This window comes from Bombina bombina, chromosome 11, assembly GCF_027579735.1.
Source record: "Bombina bombina isolate aBomBom1 chromosome 11, aBomBom1.pri, whole genome shotgun sequence".
NCBI classification, from domain to species: domain Eukaryota; kingdom Metazoa; phylum Chordata; class Amphibia; order Anura; family Bombinatoridae; genus Bombina; species Bombina bombina.
Genome location: NC_069509.1, coordinates 57,241,886 through 57,268,493, shown reverse-complemented (window position 1 = coordinate 57,268,493; position 26,608 = coordinate 57,241,886). Strand labels below are relative to the sequence as shown.

Genomic DNA, 26,608 nt, shown 5'->3' with positions numbered 1-26,608 from the left:
TTTGGGCAAAGATTTCCGGATGGAGTTCCCACTCCCCCGGATGGAATGTCTGACGACTCAGAAAATCCGCTTCCCAATTTTCCACTCCTGGGATGTGGATCGCAGACAAGTGGCAGGAGTGATCCTCCGCCCATTGAATTATCTTGGTCACTTCTTTCATCGCCAGGGAACTCCTTGTTCCCCCCTGATGATTGATATATGCAACGGTCGTCATGTTGTCTGACTGAAACCTTATGAATTTGGCCTTTGCTAGTTGAGGCCAAGCTCTGAGAGCATTGAATATCGCTCTCAGTTCCAGAATGTTTATCGGGAGAAGAGACTCTTCCCGAGACCATAGACCCTGAGCTTTCAGGGATTCCCAGACCGCGCCCCAGCCCACTAGGCTGGCGTCGGTCGTGACAATGACCCACTCTGGTCTGCGGAAGCTCATTCCCTTTGACAGATTGTCCAGGGTCAGCCACCAACGGAGTGAATCTCTGGTCTTTTGATCTACTTGAATCGTCGGAGACAAGTCTGTATAATCCCCATTCCACTGTCTGAGCATGCACAATTGTAATGGTCTTAGATGAATTCGTGCAAAAGGAACTATGTCCATTGTCGCAACCATCAATCCTATTACTTCCATGCACTGCGCTATGGAAGGACGAGGAACAGAATGAAGTACTTGACAAGAGCTTAGAAGTTTTGATTTTCTGACCTCTGTCAGAAAAATCCTCATTTCTAAGGAATCTATTATTGTTCCCAAGAAGGGAACTCTTGTTGACGGGGACAGAGAACTTTTTTCTTTGTTCACCTTCCATCCGTGAGATCTGAGAAAGGCTAGGACGATGTCCGTATGAGCCTTTGCTTTTGACAGGGACGACGCTTGAATCAGGATGTCGTCCAAGTAAGGTACTACTGCAATGCCCCTTGGTCTTAGAACTGCTAGAAGGGACCCTAGTACCTTTGTGAAAATCCTTGGAGCAGTGGCTAATCCGAATGGAAGTGCCACAAACTGGTAATGCTTGTCCAGAAAAGCGAACCTTAGGAACTGATGATGTTCCTTGTGGATAGGAATATGTAGGTACGCATCCTTTAAATCCACGGTAGTCATAAATTGATTTTCCTGGATAGTAGGTAGGATCGTTCAAATAGTTTCCATTTTGAACGATGGTCCCTGAGAAATTTGTTTAGGATCTTTAGATCCAAAATTGGTCTGAATGTTCCCTCTTTTTTGGGAACTATGAACAGATTGGAATAAAATCCCATTCCTTGTTCTCTTATTGGAACTGGATGTATCACTCCCATCTTTAACAGGTCTTCTACACAATGTAAGAATGCCTGTCTCTTTATTTGGTTTGAAGATAATTGAGAACTGTGGAACCTTCCCCTTGGGGGTAGTTCCTTGAATTCCAGGAGATAACCTTGAGAAACTATTTCTAGCGCCCAAGGATCCTGAACATCTCTTGCCCAAGCCTGAGCAAAGAGAGAAAGTCTGCCCCCCACTAGATCCGGTCCCGGATCGGGGGCTATCCCTTCATGCTGTTTTGGTAGCAGTGGTAGGCATCTTGGCCTGCTTACCCTTGTTCCAGCCTTGCATTGGTTTCCAGGCTGGTTTGGGTTGTGAAGTATTACCCTCTTGCTTAGAGGATACAGAATTAGAGACTGGTCCGTTTCTGCGAAAGGGACGAAAATTAGGCTTATTTTTAGCCTTGAAAGACCTATCCTGTGGGAGGGCGTGGCCCTTTCCCCCAGTGATGTCTGAAATAATCTCTTTCAAATCAGGTCCAAATAATGTTTTACCTTTGAAAGGAATGTTAAGCAATTTTGTCTTGGAAGACACATCCGCTGACCAAGACTTTAGCCAAAGCGCTCTGCGCGCCACGATAGCAAACCCTGAATTTTTCGCCGCTAATCTAGCTAATTGCAAAGCGGCATCTAAAACAAAAGAGTTAGCCAATTTAAGTGCTTGAACTCTGTCCATAACCTCCTCATACGAAGATTCTTTACTGAGCGATTTTTCTAGTTCCTCGAGCCAGAAACACGCTGCCGTAGTGACAGGAACAATGCATGAAATTGGTTGTAGAAGGTAACCTTGCTGTACAAAAATCTTTTTAAGCAAACCCTCTAATTTCTTATCCATAGGATCTTTGAAAGCACAACTATCTTCGATAGGAATAGTAGTGCGTTTGTTTAGAGTAGAAACCGCCCCCTCGACCTTGGGGACTGTCTGCCATAAGTCCTTTCTGGGGTCGACTATAGGAAATAATTTCTTAAATATAGGGGGGGGGGAACAAAAGGTATGCTGGGCCTTTCCTACTCTTTATTTACTATGTCCGCCACCCGCTTGGGTATAGGAAAAGCGTCGGGGGGCACCGGAACCTCTAGGAACTTGTCCATCTTACATAATTTCTCTGGAATGACCAAATTGTCACAATCATCCAGAGTAGATAACACCTCCTTAAGCAGTGCGCAGAGATGTTCTAATTTAAATTTAAATGTCACAACATCAGGTTCAGCTTGATGAGAAATTTTTCCTGAATCTGAAATTTCTCCATCAGACAAAACCTCCCTCATGGCCCCTTGAGATTGGTGTGAGGGTATGTCAGAACAGTTATCATCAGCGTTCTCTTGCTCTTCAGTGTTTAAAACAGAGCAATCGCGCTTTCTCTGATAAGTAGGCATTTTGGATAAAAGATTTGTGTTACGGTTACCCTTAGTCTCGCTGAGAGATGGACCGCTTAGTAGCCTGGATCCCTATTGCTAAAGAGGGGAGAAGCTGCTTTCCATAGTATTCTATATGAGTCTCGCAAATATAGAATAATCTCCCTTAGCTGTAGTACAGCTAGGATACCCTTCTGCCCACAAAAACGAGTCAACGCTGCGATTGAGGGTCAAACAAGAACTCAGGACTGGGATGCCCAGCCTGCTTTTTATTAAGGTTACATGCACACAGGGCACTCCCAGGGGGAGAGGGGGGGGGGGAGCACAAAATCCCCCATCACACATTTAGATAGAGAGCACTGTCCTTTGACAGGCCACAATAGGATTACAGTACTTAAGATAACAAGTTTACAAGTTCATCTTATCAATTAGCAGTCTGGCTCCAGAGGTGATTAGACAATAGTTTCTAAAAGCTGAAAAAAAGTTAACTCTTTATGAAATGATACTTGTTACGGTTTTCTTGGAGCCCTTCTTAGGCGCTGGCTTGGCTGGTTCAGGCATTGCTGCTGGGAAATAAGCTCTTCACAACAAAATAACTAATGCTTCTGTAACAGTGCTCCCTTTCTGTGGAACACTCTGGCAGACACGGTCTGACCCCTTTTCGGGGCAGACTAAGGCTGTCCAGACCGCTGGTTATGCGGGGCTGAGGTCGGTTTGTCTGGACAACCCGTCGGCGTTGCCATTCTGTTTCCCAGGTCTGTAAGTAATGGTGAAATTGAAGGGTTGCAACGATAAGCTCCAACGTAATAGCCTGCCGTTATCTCCAGAGACCCGGTTCAGCCACACCAACGGGTTATGGTCGGTGACCAGGGTGAACTCCTGACCATATAAATAGGGAGTCAATTTCTTTAATGCCCACACCAAAGCCAAACACTCCTTTTCGACCGCTGCATAGCTGACTTCGCGGGGCAGGAGCTTCCGGCTGATGTAGGCAACTGGATGCTCCCCTCCATCTTCGCCTACTTGGCTGAGGACGGCTCCCAGCCCGAACATGGAAGCATCTGTATGGACGATAAAACGTTTGTTAAGGGCTGGGGCCGCCAAGACAGGAGCGTTAATTAGAGCATTTTTGAGAGCCTGGAAAGCCGTTTCACAGTGGGGAGACCACAGGACCTGTCGAGGTAAGTTCTTCTTGGTCATGTCAGTCAGGGGTTTGGCAAGTGTGCTGTAGTTTGGTACGAACCGTCTATAGTACCCTGCCGTGCCCAGGAAGGCTAGGACCTGAGTCTTAGTGATGGGGGTGGGCCAATTGGCGACAGCTTCTATCTTGGCCGGCTCTGGTCGCTGCTTTCCACACCCCACCCGGTGACCCAGGTACTGTACCTCGGCCATCCCAAAGTGGCATTTTTCTGGCTTCAGAGTCAGGCCAGCAGCCCGGATCTGATCCAGAACCATTCCTACATGAGCTAAGTGGTCCTCCCAGGACTCACTGTGGATCGCTATGTCGTCCAGGTAGGCGCAAGCAAAACTCTGGAAGCCATCCAGGAGCCTATCCACCAAGCGCTGGAATGTAGCTGGGGCATTCTTCATCCCAAACGGCATTACCCTAAACTGATATAAGCCGAATGGGGTGACGAATGCCGACTTGGGGATAGCCTCCGGGGCCAGGGGAATCTGCCAGTAACCTTTGCAGAGGTCAATAGTGGTCAGGTAATTTCCCCTGGCTATACGATCGAGTAGCTCGTCTACCCTGGGCATAGGGTAAGCGTCCGTCACGGTTTTTTCATTGAGCCTCCGATAGTCTACGCAGAACCGGGTGGTCCCATCTTTCTTGGGCACCAAGACAACTGGGGAGGCCCAGGGACTATCGGAGGGCTCAATTACCCTGAGCTGGAGCATCTCATCGATCTCCTTCTTCATTCCTGTCCTAACTGCTTCAGGGATTCGGTACGGAGCCTGGCGCAAGGGAGCTTGTCCCGGAGTATCTACCTGGTGGGTGGTTAAAGTAGTGTACCCTGGCTTCGGGGAGAAGGTGAGGTGTTTGGACTGGAGGAGTTGGCTGAGCTGCTCCCTTTCAGTGGGGCTAAGTCGGTCTCCTATCTGAACCTGAGCCACTATACCTGTGGGGAGACTCTTTTCTAATAGGTCTGGAATGGGTAGACTGTCGGGGTCTTCCTGAGGGGAACAACATACGGCCGTCACGTTCTCTGGTCGCTCAAAATATTCCTTGAGCATGTTTACATGGAATGTCTTTCTAAGATTGTTGTCATGGCAGCTAGCTATCACATAAGTGGTGTCTCCCCTTTTCTCTACGATCTGGTAGGGACCCTGCCAGGACGCCTGCAATTTGTCTGTCTTCACCGGCTTAAGTACTAACACCTTTTGTCCTATGGTGAAGATTCTCTTTCGGGCCCCCCGATCGTACCATACTTTCTGTCTTCTCTGGGCCAACTGGAGATTAGCCCGCACGGATTTGGCTAATTGCTCCATTCGGTCCCTGAGTTCCAGCACGTATGGCACAATGGGGACACCGTCAGCCTCCATCTCTCCCTCCCAGTGCTCCCGGATCAGGTTTAGGGGTCCCCGTACCTTTCTTCCGTAGAGCAACTCGAAGGGAGAGAACCCTGTCGTTTCCTGGGGCACCTCCCGATAAGCAAATAGGAGGTGCGGCAGGAAGCGTTCCCAGTCTCGGTATTCCTGAGTGAACGTCTTGAGCATTTGCTTGAGGGTCCCATTGAACCTCTCACACAGCCCGTTCGTCTGGGGGTGGTATGGGGAGCTCAGGAGGGACTTAATTTTGCAAACCTGCCAGAGTTGTTGGGTCAATTCAGCCGTAAATTGGGTGCCTCGGTCGGATAGGATTTCTTTTGGAAATCCTACCCGGGAGAACACCTGTACTAGTGCATTTGCTACCGTATCCGCTTGTATGTTGGATAGGGCGACAGCCTCTGGGTACCTGGTAGCGTAGTCCACTACGGTAAGAATGTAGCGCTTACCGGAGGGACTAGGGGTAGCCAGTGGTCCCACTAGGTCAATAGCAACCCGGCTGAAGGGTTCCTCTACAATGGGCATATTTACTAGATGGGCTTTAGGGTGATCGCCTCGCCTTCCTACTCGTTGACACACATCGCAGGTGTTACAGTAAGTTCTAACGTCAGCGTGCACCCCTGGCCAAAAGAACGTGTGAGTAATGCGGTGTAGGGTACGGGTTACGGCTAGGTGGCCTGCTAAGGGGATGTCGTGGCCTATCTTGAGGATTTCTTGACGGTATTTGTGGGGCACTACCAGCTGTCGCCTACGCTGTCCCCTTTTCTCTGTCCAGCGGTATATTTTCCCTTTTTCCCATAAGAATGTTTCGTTATCTGCCCCGCCCCCTCCGGTCTCTGCTCGTTCCCGGTACTTTTGTAAAGTCGGGTCAGTCTTAGACTCTGTCTCGAAAGCATCTGGGGTGTCCCAGGGTATGGGGCCTAACATGTCAGGCAAGGTCGGGGTAGGTCTTACCTGTGTCTCCCGCACTGGTGAGAGCTCTCGCTCCATCCGGGCTTGGGCCCGTGTAGTCACTGGGTCCGCCTCGTTGTTGCATACTGGAGCATAGGCAGAAGTCATGGGGCCCAAATCGTTGCCCAGTAGTACTTCGGCAGGTAAATTATCCATTATGCCCACGTTCACAGCCCCCTTTCCCGCTCCCCAATCAAGATGCACTTGAGCTGTTGGAATTTTGTACACATCCCCCCCCGCCACTCTAACGGCCACAGTCTGTCCGGATCGCTTGTGCTCTGGCACCAAATGACTCTGTACCAGCGTGATAGTAGCCCCTGTGTCTCTCAATCCCTCTGTAGATCGCCCCTCGAGCCATACCTTCTGCCGATGGTGCTGGCGGTTATCTGAGGCAGCATATACAGGGTCCACCTCGTGAAGCGGCCCCACATATCCCTCCATAGGGGCCTCTTGGTTAACACAGAGGGCCCGGGCCGGACGATAGGACCCAGAGGGGTAATTGTAATTCCTGGGTGTCTGGTGCGTATTAAGGGGGCAGCTAGCCATGAAATGCCCTGGTTGCTTGCATCGGTGGCAAGTCGGTCTGGGACGCTCAGAGCTGTTATTGTGTGGTCCTGAGTGTCGGACGGGCCCTGTGGGCAACGGGGCTCGGAATTCAGCACGAGGGGGTGCACGGTAAACCTCTCTGGGTTCGACCCGTGCTGGAGCTCGGTAGTTCATGGGTTCGTGAAGACGGGAGTCATAATGTTCATCGGCCAATTTGGCTGCTTCTTCTAAGGTAGAAGGCCGCCTGTCTCGCAGCCATTCCTTCCCTTGCTGTTCCATGCCATTATAAAAATGTTCTAAGAGAAACAATTGTAAAATTTCCTCACCAGTCACCGCTTTACTTCCGCTCAGCCAGTGATTTGCCGCTCTCCGCATTCGGTGCGCCCATTCCATATGGGTATCGTTAGGCTTCTTTTCCGTGCCCCGAAACTGTCGGCGATACGTGTCCGGAGTTACAGCGTACCGTCGCAACAGTGTCTCCTTAACTAGCTCATACTGTGTCACTTCCTCAGCACCCAGAGTACGAAAGGCTTCCAGGGCTCGCCCGGATAGTTTCCCAGACAATATCGTGGGCCACTCTCTGTTGGGAATCTGGTGCAGGGCACATTGCCTTTCGAAGTCCGCCAAATATTCATCAATCCCTGTCTCGCTCTCTAGGAAGGGTCGAAATGCCGCATAGGGTATCTTGGCCCTCCCAGCATTTTCGACAGGGATGATTACCTGCGGGGCTTCAGCATTGCGGTGTGCGTTCGCTAGGTTGAGTTCGTGGGCTCGAGTCTCTCGTATATCCTCGTCCGCCTCCGCCATCAACTGCTGTACCAATTCCATGGAGGGGTTCGGCCCGTATAATGAGAGCCTTTCCCGAACAATCCTGGTTTTTTCGTCACTAATCGTGGTCGGTGTTTCCGCCATTGTGAAGCTCTGATCCAGTTCGGTCAATTCTGCGATCAGCTCTCTCCTCGGCCGGTTGCTGGCGTACCCCCCTCTGCTTTCAAGTAAATCCTTTAGGGTTGTACGCTTCAATTTTTCCATCCGTTCTGTACCTCTCCTAGGAAATCCAGGAAAATCCCGCCGCTGCCGCCAAATGTTACGGTTACCCTTAGTCTCGCTGAGAGATGGACCGCTTAGTAGCCTGGATCCCTATTGCTAAAGAGGGGAGAAGCTGCTTTCCATAGTATTCTATATGAGTCTCGCAAATATAGAATAATCTCCCTTAGCTGTAGTACAGCTAGGATACTCTTCTGCCCACAAAAACGAGTCAACGCTGCGATTGAGGGTCAAACAAGAACTCAGGACTGGGATGCCCAGCCTGCTTTTTATTAAGGTTACATGCACACAGGGCACTCCCAGGGGGAGAGGGGGGGGGGAAGCACAAAATCCCCCATCACACATTTAGATAGAGAGCACTGTCCTTTGACAGGCCACAATAGGATTACAGTACTTAAGATAACAAGTTTACAAGTTCATCTTATCAATTAGCAGTCTGGCTCCAGAGGTGATTAGACAATAGTTTCTAAAAGCTGAAAAAAAGTTAACTCTTTATGAAATGATACTTGTTACGGTTTTCTTGGAGCCCTTCTTAGGCGCTGGCTTGGCTGGTTCAGGCATTGCTGCTGGGAAATAAGCTCTTCACAACAAAATAACTAATGCTTCTGTAACAATTTGCTATGGAGTTATCCATTACAGCCGTTAATTGTTGCATGGTAATAAGTATTGGCACACTAGATGTACTAGGGGCCTCCTGTGTGGGCATAACTGGTGTAGACACAGTAGGGGATGATGTAGTATCATGTTTACTCCCCTCATTTGAGGAATCATCTTGGGCAATATCATTATCTGTGGCATTACTGTCCTTACTTTGTTTGGACACTATGGCACAATTATCACATAAATTTAAATGGGGAGACACATTGGCTTTCATACATATAGAACATAGCTTATCTGATGGTACAGACATGTTAAACAGGCTTAAACTTGTCAACAAAGCACAAAAAACGTTTTAAAATAAAACCGTTACTGTCACTTTAAATTTCAAACTGAAAACACTTTATTACTGAATATGTGAAAAAGTATGAAGGAATTGTCCAAAATTTCACCACAGTGTCTTAAAGCATTAAAAGTATTGCACACCAAATTTCAGAGCTTTAACCCTTAAATTAACGAAACCGGAGCCGTTTTTACATTTAACCCCTATACAGTCCCAGCTATATGCTTTGCTGAGACCCAACCAAGCCCAGAGGGGAATACGATACCAAATGACGCCTTCTATAAGCTTTTTCAGTGATTTTTAGCTCCTGACACATGCATCTGCATGCCTTGCTCTCCAAAAACAACTGCGCATTAATGGCGCGAAAATGAGGCTCTGTCTATAACTAGAAAGGCCCCCATCTGAAAAAGGTGTCCAACACAGTGCCTGCCGTTTTTCTAAACGTTCCCCAAGATTATAATACCAATAATTAGTTAGAATCTGCATAATATGCCTAGTAAAGCAATCGTTTTAGCCCAGAAAAATGTCTACCAGTTTTTAAGCCCTTTTTGAAGCCCTTTATTCTTTTATGTTTAACTAAGAAAATGGCTTACCGGTCCCCATGAGGGGAAATGACAGCCTTCCAGCATTACATGGTCTTGTTAGAAATATGGCTAGTCATACCTTAAGCAGAAAAGACTGCTAACTGTTTCCCCCAACTGAAGTTACTTCATCTCAACAGTCCTGTGTGGAAACAGCAATCGATTTTAGTTACTGTCTGCTAAAATCATCTTCCTCTTACAAACAGAAATCTTCATCCTTTTCTGTTTCAGAGTAAATAGTACATACCAGCACTATTTTAAAATAACAAACACTTGATAGAAGAATAAAACTACATTTAAACACCAAAAAACTCTTAACCATCTCCGTGGAGATGTTGCCTGTGCAACGGCAAAGAGAATGACTGGGGTGGGCGGAGCCTAGGAGGGATCATGTGACCAGCTTTGCTGGGACTCTTTGCCATTTCCTGTTGGGGAAGAGAATATCCCACAAGTAAGGATGACGCCGTGGACCGGACACACCAATGTTGGAGAAAGTCCTGTTTTTTTGGCTTCCTGTCCTTGCATTTTATGTGTGTCCCTTGTTCTATTTAGTCTATATGTAGTAGGCATGTGCATTTGGTCAATTCTTTTGCATATGAATAGGAAAGATGGCAGCCAATAACAGCATTCAGCTCTTTTCGGAGTTGGATTTATTCTTGTGAAATAGCAACACACTAAGATATAGGTGCAAATCCAGATCTTAACGTGTGGCACTTTCACAAGATGAAATCCTGCTCCAAAAATAGCCGAATGCCAAAAGCACCACCATCTTCCCCATTCGTTTGTGACCGAATTGACTGAATACACATGCCTAGTATTTAGTTAATATTGGATGCAGTGCAGTACTCCCACCAAAGAGGGCACTGTGGCTTATGATTTAGCTTTGGTTATGATTTAGCTTCATTGTCTTTAGCCTCTTAGTTATTTCTCTCTGGTCTTATTTATCTTTGCTGAGTTATTATTGAAGTTTAGCAATGTGTAGTCAAGTAAATGGGAGCCATGAGATGTGTAATACCAGGGAGGGTAGACTAGAATGTAATGTGTAGTTAGGTAAGGGGGAGCCATGAGATGTGTAATACCAGGGAGGGTAGACTAGAATGTAATGTGTAGTTAGGTAAAGGGGAGTCATGAGATGTGTAATACCAGGGAGGGTAGACTAGAATGTAATGTGTAGTCAGGTAAGGGGGAGCCATGAGATGTGTAATACCAGGGAGGGTAGACTAGAATGTAATGTGTAACCAGGTAAGGGGGAGGCATGAGATGTGTAATACCAGGGAGGGTAGACTAGAATGTAATGTGTAGTCAGGTAAGGGGGAGGCATGAGATGTGTAATACATGGGAGGGTAGACTAGAATGTAATGTGTAGTTAGGTAAAGGGGAGCCATGAGATGTGTAATACCAGGGAGGGTAGACTAGAATGTAATGTGTAGTTAGGTAAAGGGGAGCCATGAGATGTGTAATACCAGGGAGGGTAGACTAGAATGTAATGTGTAGCCAGGTAAGGGGGAGGCATGAGATGTATAATACCAGTGAGGGTAGACTAGAATGTAATGTGTAGTCAGGTAAAGGGGAGCCATAAGATGGGTAATACCAGGGAGGGTAGACTAGAATGTAATGTGTAGTTAGGTAAAGGGGAGCCATGAGTTGTGTAATACCAGGGAGGGTAGACTAGAATGTAATGTGTAGTTAGGTAAAGGGGGAGGCATAAGATGGGTAATACCAGGGTGGGTAGACTAGAATGTAATGTGTAGTTAGGTAAAGGGGAGCCATGAGTTGTGTAATACCAGGGAGGGTAGACTAGAATGTAATGTGTAGCCAGGTAAGGGGGAGGCATGAGATGTATAATACCAGTGAGGGTAGACTAGAATGTAATGTGTAGTTAGGTAAAGGGGAGCCATAAGATGGGTAATACCAGGGTGGGTAGACTAGAATGTAATGTGTAGTTAGGTAAAGGGGAGCCATGAGTTGTGTAATACCAGGGAGGGTAGACTAGAATGTAATGTGTAGTTAGGTAAAGGGGAGCCATAAGATGGGTAATACCAGGGAGGGTAGATTAGAATGTAATGTGTAGTCAGGTAAAGGGGAGCCATGAGATGTGTAATACATGGGAGGGTAGACTAGAATGTAATGTGTAGTTAGGTAAAGGGGAGCCATGAGATGTGTAATACATGGGAGGGTAGACTAGAATGTAATGTGTAGTTAGGTAAGGGGGAGGCATGAGATGTGTAATACATGGGAGGGTAGACTAGAATGTAATGTGTAGTCAGGTAAGGGGGAGGCATGAGATGTGTAATACATGGGAGGGTAGACTAGAATGTAATGTGTAGTTAGGTAAGGGGAGCCATGAGATGTGTAATACCAGGTAAGGGGGAGGCATGAGATGTGTAATACCAGGGTGGGTAGACTAGAATGTAATGTGTAGTCAGGTAAGGGGGAGCCATGAGATGTGTAATACCAGGGAGGGTAGACTAGAATGTAATGTGTAGTTAGGTAAAGGGGAGCCATGAGATGTATAATACCAGGGAGGGTAGACTAGAATGTAATGTGTAGTCAGGTAAGGGGGAGCCATGAGATGTGTAATACCAGGGAGGGTAGACTAGAATGTAATGTGTAGTCAGGTAAGGGGAGCCCATGAGATGTATAATACCAGGAGGGTAGACTAGAATGTAAGGTGTAGTCAGGTAAGGGGGAGCCATGAGATGTATAATACCAGGAAGGGTAGACTAGAATGTAATGTGTAGTCAGGTAAGGGGGAGCCATGAGATGTGTAATACCAGGGAGGGTAGACTAGAATGTAATGTGTAGTTAGGTAAGGGGGAGCCATGAGATGTGTAATACCAGCGTGAGTAGACTAGAATGTAATGTGTAGTTAGGTAAGGGGGAGCCATGAGATGTGTAATACCAGGGAGGGTAGACTCAAATGACAGATTTACAGGGGCATTTCTATGTCTATTAACCCACTTCCCACAATCACTGCTGCCGCAAAGATAAAAAATGACTAGAACCAAAATTGCTGGAGACCTAGAAAACCATTATTTTGCCCCTGCATCCGGGTCACACTTTTACGTTTAGTGTAAATTAAGGGGTAATAAAAGTAGCAAGATGGTTCATTACATTGCGTTATGTAAGAGGCCTGAATGTAATGAGTAGAATAGAGATCAGTGGGGAAAAAACACTTCCTGTGTTTCTAAAATTCATATCACTCATATAAATAAAAAATAAAAAAGTGTAAAATATTTTTTGAATGAATAAAGTAATACAAACCGACAGGCAATAGGGACTCTTGTGCGAGGCTGTCAGCAATGTTACAATATTGTAGATAATGTAGAGCAGTCTCAGGCTATGTGTGTGCGCACACTGCGCGGCGGGGGGTGGGGGGCTGGTAGTTGGTGACAGCTCAGTCTGTGCCTTTGTTTTAGGAAGATAAATACCATCACTGAGTACTCAGTCTTGCTGTGCTGCAAGGAAGATATATTTTATTTCAGGCTCACACAGGCAGATAGATTATTAACATCACACTGTCATTAACACTGTGAAGAAACTTAAAGGAACAGTGTACTGTGAAATTGTTTTTCCCTTAATGCCTTTTCAATGACTTGTTATGCCAGCAGCAGAGTATAATATATGAGAATGTGCTTCTTTAAGTTTATTTTTTGTATATGAAATAGCTGATTTTGTTCTTGGAAACCACAACCCATTAATATGGGCTGAGCTTGCAGGGAAAACCAGATCTTCTTATTGTATCATCTTCTGTACACACACATGCTTCTTTAGATTTAGTGACGGCTGAAGTATTTTAAAGATGGTGGGGTGCTAGGCCACACCCCTTTATTAAACCCCACCCCTCAGATGACTCCGCTTATTGGAACACAACAAAAATAAATGGTACACAACACACGTATTTTTTTTTTTTTAAAGAGGAGGTAAAAAAATACATATTTAATTTTACTTTATGACACTGTATAGTGGTAATAAATTCACACTATTACCTAGCTCAGCAGCTTGCTGTTACATAAAGTTATAATGGTGGCCAGACTCAGACAGTTGTGAACATTCAGAGTGCGTTTAATTAGAGGGATTCACTGAGTAAATGAGCCACCATTTTACCAATTTTATATAACTGCTGCATAGTATTTTTTTTTTTTCTGAGCGCAAGCCCTGAGACTACTGAACTGATCTTTAGCATGGGCTAACACTATTTAATGCTCCGTTATTCCACTGGCCTGTGGTGTTATGATCAGTGTTCTCTCTAAAGCCAGTTTTGTGAGCAGCCCAGCAGTGAAACAGTTCATTTGATCAATTAGCAAACACTACACAATGCCAACTGCAAGGTGTGGTTCCCTTATTAAAGGGATACCAACCCCAAAATCTTTCTTTCATGATTCAGATAGAGCAGGCAATTTTAAGCAACTTTCTAATTTACTCCTATTATAATTTTTTTAATTCTTTTGCTATCTTGATTTGAAAAGCAGGAATGTAAGGCTTAGAAACCGGCCCATTTTTGGTTCAGCACCCTGGATAGCGCTTGCTTATTGGTGGCTGCTTCTCTGTTACTACTGCCTGGTGTGTGTAAAAATGACTATGCCAGCACCGCTCTAAGTCAGAAAGGACTGAAGCGTGCTGCATTGCAATGTGTTTCTGGCAGTAAATGGGTTAATCGCTATTCCTTCATTTGCATTTTGTGACTATTCAAATGTTGTTAGTGTCAACTCATTTACTATATTAATCCTCTAATCGTCAATCTTTAATCCTGACTTAACAATGAGTTACTTAATGAGTCAGTGCAGATGCCGCTCTATCTTTACTCTCTGTTTTTTGCCTTTGCTGTGCTCATTAGAACCTTGAAGGAATGGCCGGTACCAATAGCAGACACAGCCTCCTGCAGCTGTCTCTTCTCCAGACCAATGTCTCTAAATGATTAGAAACCAAGAATTCCTGCAGAGTGATTTACACTGAGGACTGAAATTCTGCTGAGGGCACAAATACAAGCACAGGCAGATAACAATTAACTAGCGAAAAAAACACTGCTATGGTGTGGACAAATTTAATAAATGTGATGCTCAGCTAAGCACATTCAACACTTACATCAGCACATTCAACACTTACATCTCTCACCTCTGTACTGGTGTTAAAATATAACGAACACCCTGGGGGGACCTGTGCTTTGTACAGGACATTCGGCTAGATTATGAGTTTTGCGTTATGAGTGAAAAAGCAGCGTTATGGCTCTTTTTCACTACAGTATTACGAGTCTTGCAGGTATATCTGTACTGCACACTTTTTTGGCTGTAACGCAAAAAAACTACCGCAGCTTTCAAAAAGTCCTTTTTCAATGGGACTTCCATAGCGCCGGTATTACGAGTTTGCCTGTCCGGCCAAAAAGTGAGCAGTACAGCCTAAACCATCAAGATCCGTACCGTAAACTGAAAGTCAGTAGTTATGGGTTTTACGCTACAAAGCTGTAACATAAAACTCATAACTAAAGTGTTACAAAGTACACTAACACTTATAAACAACCAATTAACCCCTAAACCGAGGCCCTCCCGCATCGCCGCCACTTAAATAAACATATTAACCTATAAACCGCTGTACTCCCGCATCGCAAACACTAGTTAAATATTATTAACCCCTAATCTGCTGTCCCTAACATCGCCGCAACCTACATTACTGTTATTAACCCCTAATCTGCTGCCCCCAAAATCGCAGCCACTATACTAAAGTTATTAACCCCTAAACCTAACCCTAAGTCTAACCCTAACACCCTTAACTTTAATATAATTAAAATAAATCTAAATAAAAATTACTATCCTTAACTAAATAATTCCTATTTAAAACTAAATACTAACCTGTAAAATAAACCCTAAGATAGCTACAATATAACTAATAGTTACATTGTAGCTATCTTAGGTTTTATTTTTATTTTACAGGTAAGTTTGTATTTATTTTAACTAGGTAGACTAGTTAGTAAATAGTTATTAACTATTTACTAGCTACCTAGTTAACATAAATGCAAATTTACCTGTAAAATAAAACCTAACCTGTCTTACACTAACACCTAACCTTACACTACAATTAAATAAATTACATTAATTAAATACAATTAACTAACTTACAAAAAATAACAAACACTAAATTACACAAAATAAAAAAGAAATTATCAAATATTTAAACTAATTACACATAATCTAATAGCCCTATCAAAATAAAAAAGGCCCCCAAAATAAAAAAAACCCTAGCTTAAACTAAACTGCCAATAGCCCTTAAAAGGGCCTTTTGCGGGGCATTGCCCCGAAAGAAATCAGCTATTTTACAAGTAAAAAAAATACAAACAACCCTCCCAAAAGTAAAATGCACCACCCACACAACCAAACCCCCCAAATAAAATCCTATCTAAAAAACCTAAGCTCCCCATTGCCCTGAAAAAGCATTTGGATGGGCATTGCCCTTAAAAGGGCATTTAGCTCTTTTTCAGCCCAAACCCTAATCTAAAAATAAAACCCACCCAATAAACCCTTAAAAAACCTAACACTAACTCCCGAAGATCCACTTACAGTTTTTGAAGACCGGACATCCATCCTCAACGAAACCGGGAGAAGTCTTCATCCAAGCAGCAAAAAGTCCTCAACGAAGCCGGGAGAAGTCTTCATCCAAGCAGCAAGAAGTGGTCGTCTTCATCCAGACGGCATCTTCTAAAAGTTGAAAAAATCCTATTGGCTGATGCAATCAGCCAATAGGATTGAGCTTCAATCCTATTGGCTGATCCAATAGGATTGAGCTCGCATTCTATTGACTGATTGGAACAGCCAATAGAATGCGAGCTCAATCCTATTGGCTGATTGGATCAGCCAATAGGATTGAAGCTCAATCCTATTGGCTGATTGCATCAGCCAATAGGATTTTTTCAACTTTAATTCCGATTGGCTGATAGAATTCTATCAGCCAATCGGAATTCAAGGGACGCCATCTTGGATGACGTCCCTTAAAGGAACCTTCATTCTTCAGTAGCCATCGGAAGAAGAGGATGCTCCATGCCGGATGTCTTGAAGATGGAGCCGCTCCGCATCGGAAGGATGAAGATAGAAGATGCCGTCTGGATGAAGACTTCTGCCCGTCTGGAGGACCACTTCTTGCCGCTTGGATGAAGACTTCTCCCGGCTTCGTTGAGGACTTCTTGCAGTTTGGATGAAGAATTCTCCCAGCTTTGTTGAGGATGGATGTCCGGTCTTCAAAAACTGTAAGTGGATCTTCGGGGGTTAGTGTTAGGTTTTTTAAGGGTTTATTGGGTGGGTTTTATTTTTAGATTAGGGTTTGGGCTGAAAAAGAGCTAAATGCCCTTTTAAGGGCAATGCCCATCCAAATGCCTTTTTCAGGGCAATGGGGAGCTTAGGTTTTTTAGATAGGATTTTATTTGGGGGGTTTGGTTGTGTGGGTTTTACTGTTGGGAGGGTTGTTTGTATTTTTTTACAGGTAAAATAGCTGATTTCTTTGGGGCAATGCCCCGCAAAAGGCCCTTTTAAGGGCTATTGGCAGTTTAGTTTAGGCTAGGGTTTTTTTTTATTTTGGGGGGCTTTTTTATTTTGATAGGGCTATTAGATTAGGTGTAATTAGTTTAAATATTTGATCATTTCTTTTTTATTTTGTGTAATTTAGTGTTTCTTTGGTTTTTGTAATTTAGTTAATTCTATTTAATTAATGTAATTTATTTAATTGTAGTGTAAGGTTAGGTGTTAGTGTAAGACAGGTTAGGTTTTATTTTACAGGTAAATGTGTATTTATTTTAACTAGGTAGCTAGTAAATAGTTAATAACTATTTACTAACTAGTCTACCTAGTTAAAATAAATACAAACTTAGCTGTGAAATAAAAATAAAACTTAAGATAGCTACAATGTAACTATAGTTATATTGTAGCTAGCTTAGGGTTTATTTTACAGGTATGTATTTAGTTTTAAATAGGAATTATTTATTTAATGATAGTAAGTTTTATTTAGATTTATTTTAATTATATTAAAGTTTGTGGGTGTTAGGGATAGGGTTAGACATAGGGTTAGGTTTAGGGGTTAATAAGTGTAGGTAGCGACAACATTGGGGGGCGGTAGATTAGGGGTTAATAAGCGTAATGTATGTGGCGGCGACGTTGGGGGCAGCAGATTAGAGGTTAATAAGTGTAATGTAGGTGGCGGCGACGTTGGGGGCAGAAGATTAGGGGTGTTTAGACTCAGGGTTTATGTTAGGGTGTTAGGTGTAAACATAACTTTTCTTTCCCGATAGGAATCAATGGGGCTGCGTTACGGAGCTTTACGCTCCTTTATTGCAGGTGTTAGGCTTTTTTTAGCCGGCTCTCCCCATTGATGTCTATGGGGAAATCGTGCACGAGTACATAAAACCAACTCAAAGCAGCGCTGGTATTTGAGTGCGGTATGGAGCTCAATTTTGCTCAACGCTGACATTTTGCCTGCTGACGCCAGGTTTTTGCAAACCTGTAATATCAGCGCTATAGGGAGGTGAGCGGTGACAATAACTTGCAAGTTAGTACCGAGCCACTCATAACGCAAAACTCGTAATCTAGCCGATTGTTAGCTCCTCTGACAGCAGGGAACAGTTTGAAAAAAAAGTGACCAAAACATCCTTTCTTGGTAAAAATGTCCCCTTTAACAGTCTCTTTTGATACATCCTGATATTTAAAACATGTTTAATTAATTAAATAAATACATATTTCTTATAATTAGACTTTTGATAGCTTCTCATTTTCCACCAACCGAGTTCTGGGAAATCTCCCTACTGTCCAGTGAGCAACAGTACAGCAATGGTTTAGCAGTGGTGCGGATGGAAATGGATTACAATAGGTTCCTATAAAAGTCGCAAATGAGCAATCCTGTTTTAAAGTGCCAGTTCTGTTAGTAACAAACACAACAGGGCGAGTTTGACTTAGAATCAAATATTAAAATTAAAAACAAGCCATGTGTAGATGTTAAGGTTCTGAAGTGAATATAGAAGGATGTCCATCATGCCAAGATGCATATGGCATTTATATGGTTAATCAATAGCACTGAATTTTAAATGAGTAGTACATTTTTTTCTTTTTATCTGTCAAAATTCCTATTATCTGACTGACCCATTGGGCAATCGGATGTAGCCCATTTGACCCCTGCCAACCATCTGCAGGTCTCCTGGAAGTAATGATCATTAGTGCTTGCGGCTTACAGTGGCCGCACTAACTCGCCTTTAATCAGAGCTGTGCAGCGCTACTAAGATTCTACTAAGATACTGCTGGCTGGCCTCCTGTATTTATTATTCAAAAAGTTAAAAGCCAAGAGGACTGGATTAATTTAATGCGTGGCTCAGCTCACTAAAAAATACTACCAATTAAAACATCTAAATTACAAATTTAAAAAAACCTAACACTACGAGAAAAATCTAAAATTATAAAAAATTATAAACACTAAATTACAAAAAATAAAAAACACTAAGCTTTCAAAAAATAATAAACGAAATTATCAAAAAATAAAAACTATTACTCCTAATCTAATAGTCCTATAAAAATAAAAAAGCCCCTCCAAAATACCCCCCCCAGCCTGCAATAAACTAGCAATAGCCCTTAAAAGGGCCTTTTGTAGGGCATTTCCCTAAGTTAAACAGCTTTTTTACCTGTAAAAAAAAATACAAAGTCCCCCCAACAGTAAAACCCACCATCCAACCAACCCCCCAAAATAAAAAACCTAACTCTAAAAAAAAACCTAAGCTACCCATTGCCCCTAAAGGGGCATTTGTATGGGCATTGCCCTTAAAAGGGCATTCAGCTATTTTTCATTGCCCTTAAAGCCCAAACCCTAATCTGAAAAAAACCACCCCCCCCCAAAAAAAAACCCCATATCTAACACTAACCCCAGAATATCTGCTCACGGTTGCTGAAGTCTGGGCATCCATCTCCATCCAGGCAGCGAGAAGTCTTCATCCAGGCGGCAACATCTTCATCCATCCCGGGGGCGTCTTCTATCTTCATCCCGGCGGCACTGAGACATCCTGGAAGCCAAAGACATCCTGCGCGGAGCGTCCTCTTTATACGGTCCCCGCCGTACACTGAAGTTCAATGCAAGGTAGCCGTTTCAAAATGGCATACCTTGCATTCCTATTGGCTGATTTGATTCTTCAAATTCAAATCAGCCAATAGGATGAGAGCTTCTAAAATCCTATTGGCTGTTCAAAACAGCCAATAGGATGAGAGCTACTGAAATCCTATTGGCTGATTTGAACAGCCAATAGGATTTCAGTATACGCTGTCAGCATTTAGTGGTCTTGGGCGAACATGATTCGCTACAGCGAATCATATCCGCTCAACATATAATAAATTGACCCCTATATATGTTCATCACTCTACATGCTGATTGCTTTTCAGTCGTTATTAATATTGTTATGGAGTCAGTAGAAATAAATTATATTGTTAAACAAATGATTGCAGTGTTGCAGCTACTTGTCACACTTTGGTGTACACTGTTTTCTTGTTTTGCAGTAAGCACTAGTGATTTGTGACAACCTGCAATATTTAACTAGGTAATCCCCAACTATTATAAAAATATAACCATATGTTTAACTCATAAGTAAAGTCCTGATTAGGATTGCGTCTGGTGAGCCAATCAGGGGCAAGAATTACATGCAGCCACCAATCACTGGCCGTTTTCTTTTTGCTGCGGCTGTAGTGCTTGGGGCTTCTGAGCAGGACTATAGCATATGCTTTTTAACCCTTTATAGGGTTAGGTTTGTAGTAAGATAGAGTCCATATGAAACAATATTATGCTAACTGTTTAGAGCTTGTGATTTTGTATTAGAATGTCTCTTTAAAGGGATAGTAAACCCAATTTTTCTTTCTTTCATGATTCAGATAAAGCAGGCAATTTTAATCAACTTTCTAATTTACTCCTATTATCAATTTTTCTTTGTTCTCTTGCTATCTTTATTTAAAAAGCAACAATGTAAGCATAGAAACCAGCCCATTTTTGGTTCAGAGCCTGGGTAGTGCTTGCAGATTGGTGGCTAAATGTAGCCACCAGACAACAAGCACTATCCAGGGTGCTGAACCAAAAATGGTCCGGCTCCTTAGCTTAGATTCCTGCTTTTTTAAATAAAGATAGCAAGAGAACGAAGAAAAAAGGGTAATAGGAGTAAATTAGAAAGTTGCTTAAAATTGCATGCTCTATCTTAATCATGAAAGAAAAAAAATTGGGTTTAGTGTCCCTTTAACCCCTTAGTGACCAGAGCACTTTTCCATTTTCTGTCCGTTTGGGACCAAGGCTATTTTTACATTTCTGCGGTGTTTGTGTTTAGCTGAAATTTTCCTCTTACTCATTTACTGTACCCACACATATTATATACCGTTTTTCTCGCCATTAAATGGACTTTCTAAAAATACCATTATTTTCATCATATCTTATCATTTACTATAAAAAAATTATAAAATATGAGGAAAAATGGAAAAAAACACACTTTTTCTAACTTTGAACCCCAAAATCTGTTACATATCTACAACCACCAAAAAACACCCATGCTAAATTGTTTCTAAATTTTGTCCTGAGTTTAAAAATACCCAATGTTTACATCTTCTTTGCTTTTTTTGTAACTTATAGGGCCATAAATACAAGTAGCACTTTGCTATTTTCAAACCATTTTTTTTCAAAATTAACGCTAGTTACATTAGAACACTAATATCTTTCAGGAATCCCTGAATATCCATTGACATGTATATATTTTTTTTTAGAAGACATCCCAAATTATTGATCTAGGCCCATTTTGGTATATTTCATGCCACCATTTCACCGCCAAATGCGATCAAATACAAAAAATTGTTCACTTTTTCACAAATTTTTTCACAAACTTTCAGTTTCTCACTGAAATTATTTACAAACTGCTTGTGCAATTATGGCATAAATGGTTGTAAATTCTTCTCTGGGATCCCCTTTGTTCAGAAATAGCAGACATATATGGCTTTGGCATTGCTTTTTGGTAATTAGAAGGCCGCTAAATGCCACTGCGCACCACACGTGTATTATGCCCAGCAGTGAAGGGGTTAATTAGGGAGCATGTAAGGAGCTTTTTGGGGTAATTTTAGCTTTAGTGTAGTGTAGTAGACAACCCCAAGTATTGATCTAGGCCCATTTTGGTATATTTCATGCCACCATTTCACCGCCAAATGCGATCAAATTAAAAAAAACGTAAAATTTTTCACAATTTTAGGTTTCTCACTGAAATAATTTACAAACAGCTTGTGCAATTATGGCACAAATGGTTGTAAATGCTTCTCTGGGATCCCCTTTGTTCAGAAATAGCAGACATACATGACTTTGCTTTTTGGTAATTAGAATGCTGCTAAATGGCGCTGCGCATCACACGTGTATTATGGCTAGCAGTGAAGGGGTTAATTAGGTAGCTTGTAGGGAGCTTGCAGGGTTAATTTTAGCTTTAGTGTAAAGATCAGCCTCCCACCTGAAACATCAGACCCCCTGATCCCTCCCAAACATCTCTCTTCCCTCCCCTACCCCACAAATGTCCCCGCCATCTTAAGTACTGGCAGAAACTCTGCCAGTACTAAAATAAAAGGTATATTTGGGCTTTTTTGTGCATTTTTTGTTAGCATATTTACATATGCTTCTGTGTAGGGATCCCCCTTAGCCCCCAACCTCACTGATCCCCCACTAAACAGCTCTCTAACCCTCCCCCTCTGACTTAATGTGCGCCATCTTGGGTACTGGCAGCTGTCTGCCAGTACCCAGTTTAGTGAAAAAAAATGCTTTTTTTAAATAAAAAATGTCCCTTTTCTGTAGTGTAGCTTTCCCCCCCCCCAAGACCAACCCCCCACCCCTTCCAGATCCCTTAGATGGTTAGAAAAAAAACGTTTATTTAAATTTTTTTTTACTTTTACTTTTTTACTTTTCTGTAGTGTAGCGGTTCCCACCCGCTCCCGCCCCGTGCACGCGCCCGCCCGCCACCCCCCCGTGCACGCGCGCGCGCCCGTGCGCGCCCCCGTCGGCTCCGCTTCCGATCCCGCCCCCCTCCACCTTACGCAACTCACCGATGGCCGCCCACCCGCCTCCCAAGTCGGCTCCCACCCACCAACGATACCGGCCATCGATGTCCGGTGCAGAGAGGGCCACAGAGTGGCTCTCTCTGCATCGGATGGCCAGACAGTGTTATTGCAGGATGCCTCGATATCAAGGCATCGCTGCAATAACCGGAAAGCAGCTGGAAGCGAGCAGGATCGCTTCCAGCTGCTTTCCACACCGAGGACGTGCAGGGTACGTCCTTGGTCGTTAACTGACATCCTTTAGAGGACGTACCCTGCACGTCCTCGGGCGTTAAGGGGTTAAGGAGATGACGGATTCTAGGATCAGACCTTGTGCATAAATATGAATCCCACCATGGTCTTTCTTTGTCTCTACAGTTTGTCTTAGCCATGGGGAACTATCTGAATGACGGGCAGCCCAAAACAAACCGGACAACAGGATTCAAGATTAACTTCTTGACTGAGGTACGTTAACTCAACTTAACTCACTGTGTGGACATCAATATATTTTAAAGGCAGTTTCCTTTTGCATATTCTCTTTGTTTTACCCAGGACAAGGAGAGAGATAAACCGGGTAAAGCGGATTTTCAGTGCATTGCATATGTATTCACCTTCCTTAGACGTTCCGTATTTTGTAGTTTTGCAACCTGAAATTAAAATAGATATTATCGGAGCACGTATCATTTGGTTAACACAACATACCTAACACTTTAAAGGTATTTTTCTTGACACTAAAAAAAAACCAAAACAAAAGTAGACATTTCTTGGTTGTATAAGTACCCCCCTCCCCATCAATACTTTGTAGAACATCCTTTGGCTTCAGTTACAGCTGTAAGTTTCTTTGGGTAAGTCTCTATGAGCCTCCCACGTCTGGATCCTGCATTTTTTTTCCCATCAAAATTGTTCAAGCTCTGTCAGGTTGAATGGAGACTATTGGTAACGAGCAATTTTCAAGTTGTGTCACATAGGGCTCTGTGGTCAGGTGAGATTATCTAATATCATGTCTTGTCAGTACTATAAAGTCCCTAAAAATTTAAGAGGCAAATTTTATCTCACTACTCAGTATTCTGTATGAGAAGAAGAAACACATACATTACAGTATAATGCTCACAATTGTGATTTCTTGCACGTCAGTGAGTTTTTGATAATCAGGTCCATAGTCTCAATTGAGGTTGGGGCTTTAAGAGGGCCATTCTATGACATTTAATTTTTAAAATTTTAGAACACTCCAGTGTAGCTTTGTGTGTTAAGGGTTTTCCTCTAGAATTGCCTGTATTTGGCTCCATCCATCTTGTCCTCACGTCTGGACCATTTCCCAGTCCCGGCCAATGGAAAGCATCCCATCATAATGCTACCACCACCATGCTTCAACGTGAGGATGATGATCCCATGGTGATGAACAGTATTGGCTATGTGCCAAGCCTAGCATTTTGCGCTAAGGCCAAAAGGTTCAAATTTAGTCTCTTTAGGCCCCTTATTTTTTTTTCCCAGAGACATTTGAGCCAACTCCAAAAATAGGATTTTATATGGGGTTTTCAGCAGTGTCTCTCTCCTCACCATATGCCCATGAAGCTTAGCTAGGTGAAGGTTATAGTTATTCCATTGACTGTTTCTCACATCTCAGCTGTAGTTCTCTCAAACTCCTTTAAAGATACCATGGGCCTATCGGTTGCTTCTCTAAATAATTCCTCCTATCCTTGTCGCTAAGTTGGTGTATGTTTAGTGGCACCTTAAGAAACCACATATAGGGGACATACAGTTAAAAGTGAGGGGGGCACTGCCAAAGACCTATATATATATATATATATATATATATATATATATATATATATATATATATATATTTCTCTTGTTAAGTGTATCCAGTCCACGGATCATCCATTACTTATGGGATACTAACTCCTCCCCAACAGGAAGTGCAAGAGGATTCACCCAGCAGAGCTGCTACATAGCTCCTCCCCTAACTGCCATTACCAGTCATTCTCTTGCACCCAACAAATAGATAGGATGTGTGAGAGGACTGTGGTGATTATACTTAGTTTCATACCTTCAATCAAAAGTTTGTTATTTTATAATAGCACCGGAGTGTGTTATTCCTTCTCTGGTAGAATTTGAAGAAGAATCTACCTGAGTTTTTCTATGATTTTAGCCGGAGTAGTTAAGATCATATTGCTGTTTCTCGGCCATCTGAAGAGAGGTAAACTTCAGATCAGGGGACAGCGGGCAGATTAATCTGCAAAGAGGTATGTAGCAGCTTATTATTTTCTGACAATGGAATTGATGAGAAAATTCTGCCATACCGATATAATGTAAACTCAGCCTTAAATGCAGTAGCAGCAACTGGTATCAGGCTGTCATGTATGTATATTTTACACTTCAGTATTCTGGGGAATGGCACTTCACTGGAATTATACTGTATGCATAAAACTTTAGCCTAATTTGCAGGGACTAGCAACAGGCTTTTTAATAACACTCAATTTATTAATGTTAAACGTTTTTTGCTGGCATGTAAAATCGTTTAATTTTCTGAGGTACTGGGTGAAAAAATGTTTTGGGCACTATTTTTTTCCACTTGGCAGTCGTTTTATTTAATTTATGACAGTTTACTGATCTCTCTCACTGTTATGTGTGAGGGGGAGGGGCCTTTTTTGGTGCTTTTGCTACGCATCAAAAAATTCAGTCAGAAGTTTATTGTCTTCCCTGCATGATCCGGTTCATCTCTACAGAACTCAGGGGTCTTCAAAACTTGTTTTGAGGGAGGTAATCACTCACAGCAGAGCTGTGAGATTGTAGTTGACTGTGATAAAAAAACGTTTATTTCTGTATTTTTTTTTCTGCTATCTGGGTTAGTTATCCTTTGCTAATGGGAGCAATCCTTTGCTAAAATTGTGTTTTTTACAAAGATTTGATGCTATAACTTTTCAGTTTATTAATTTTCAACTGTCATAACTTTTTCTGTGCTTCTTATAGGCACAGTACGTTTTCATATTATAGTAAATTACTTGAAAAGTATTTTCAAGTTGCTAGTTTATTTGCTAGTGTGTTAAACATGTCTGATTCAGAGGAAGATATCTGTGCTATATGTGCTAAAGCCAAAGTGGAGCCCAATAGAAATTTATGTACTAACTGTATTGATGCTACTTTAAATAAAAGTCAATCTGTACAAATTGAACATATTTCACCAAACAACGAGGGGAGAGTTATGCCGACTAACTCGCCTCACGTGTCAGTACCTGCATCTCCCGCTCGGGAGGTGCGTGATATTGTAGCGCCGAGTACATCTGGGCGGCCATTACAAATCACATTACAGGATATGGCTACTGTTATGACTGAAGTTTTGGCTAAATTACCAGAACTAAGAGGTAAGCGTGATCACTCTGGGGTGAGAACAGAGTGCGCTGATAATATTAGGGCCATGTCAGACACTGCGTCACAATTTGCAGAACATGAGGACGGAGAGCTTCATTCTGCGGGTGACGGTTCTGATCCAAACAAACTGGATTCAGATATTTCAAATTTTAAATTTAAGCTGGAAAACCTCCGTGTATTACTAGGGGAGGTGTTAGCGGCTCTGAATGATTGTAACACAGTTGCAATACCAGAGAAAATGTGTAGGTTGGATAAATATTTTGCGGTACCGGCGAGTACTGACGTTTTTCCTATACCTAAGAGACTTACTGAAATTGTTACTAAGGAGTGGGATAGACCCGGTGTGCCGTTCTCACCCCCTCCGATATTTAGAAAGATGTTTCCAATAGACGCCACCACACGGGACTTATGGCAAACGGTCCCTAAGGTGGAGGGAGCAGTTTCTACTTTAGCTAAGCGTACCACTATCCCGGTGGAGGATAGCTGTGCCTTTTCAGATCCAATGGATAAAAAGTTAGAGGGTTACCTTAAGAAAATGTTTGTTCAACAAGGTTTTATATTGCAACCTCTTGCATGCATTGCGCCTGTCACGGCTGCAGCAGCATTTTGGTTTGAGTCTCTGGAAGAGACACTTGAATCAGCTCCATTAGATGAGATTACACACAAGCTTAAAGCCCTTAAGTTAGCTAACTCATTTATTTCAGATGCCGTAGTACATTTAACTAAACTTACGGCTAAGAATTCCGGATTCGCCATTCAGGCACGCAGAGCACTGTGGCTAAAATCCTGGTCAGCTGACGTTACTTCTAAATCTAAATTGCTTAATATACCTTTCAAAGGGCAGACCTTATTCGGGCCCGGGTTGAAAGAAATTATCGCTGACATTACAGGAGGTAAAGGCCATGCCCTGCCTCAAGACAGAGCCAAACCTA

At 42.9% G+C, this 26,608-nt stretch overlaps 1 protein-coding gene across 1 annotated transcript in view; it reads left to right on the top strand.

The window, feature by feature from the left end:
• GRID2IP (Grid2 interacting protein) overlaps positions 1 to 26,608 on the top strand; it is a 307,557-nt gene that overhangs the window by 263,428 nt on the left and 17,521 nt on the right. The window contains exon 18 of the mRNA XM_053695186.1: positions 22,686 to 22,772. Within this exon, the coding sequence (XP_053551161.1) occupies positions 22,686 to 22,772 (87 nt within the window). The remainder of the gene's footprint in view (positions 1 to 22,685; positions 22,773 to 26,608) is intronic.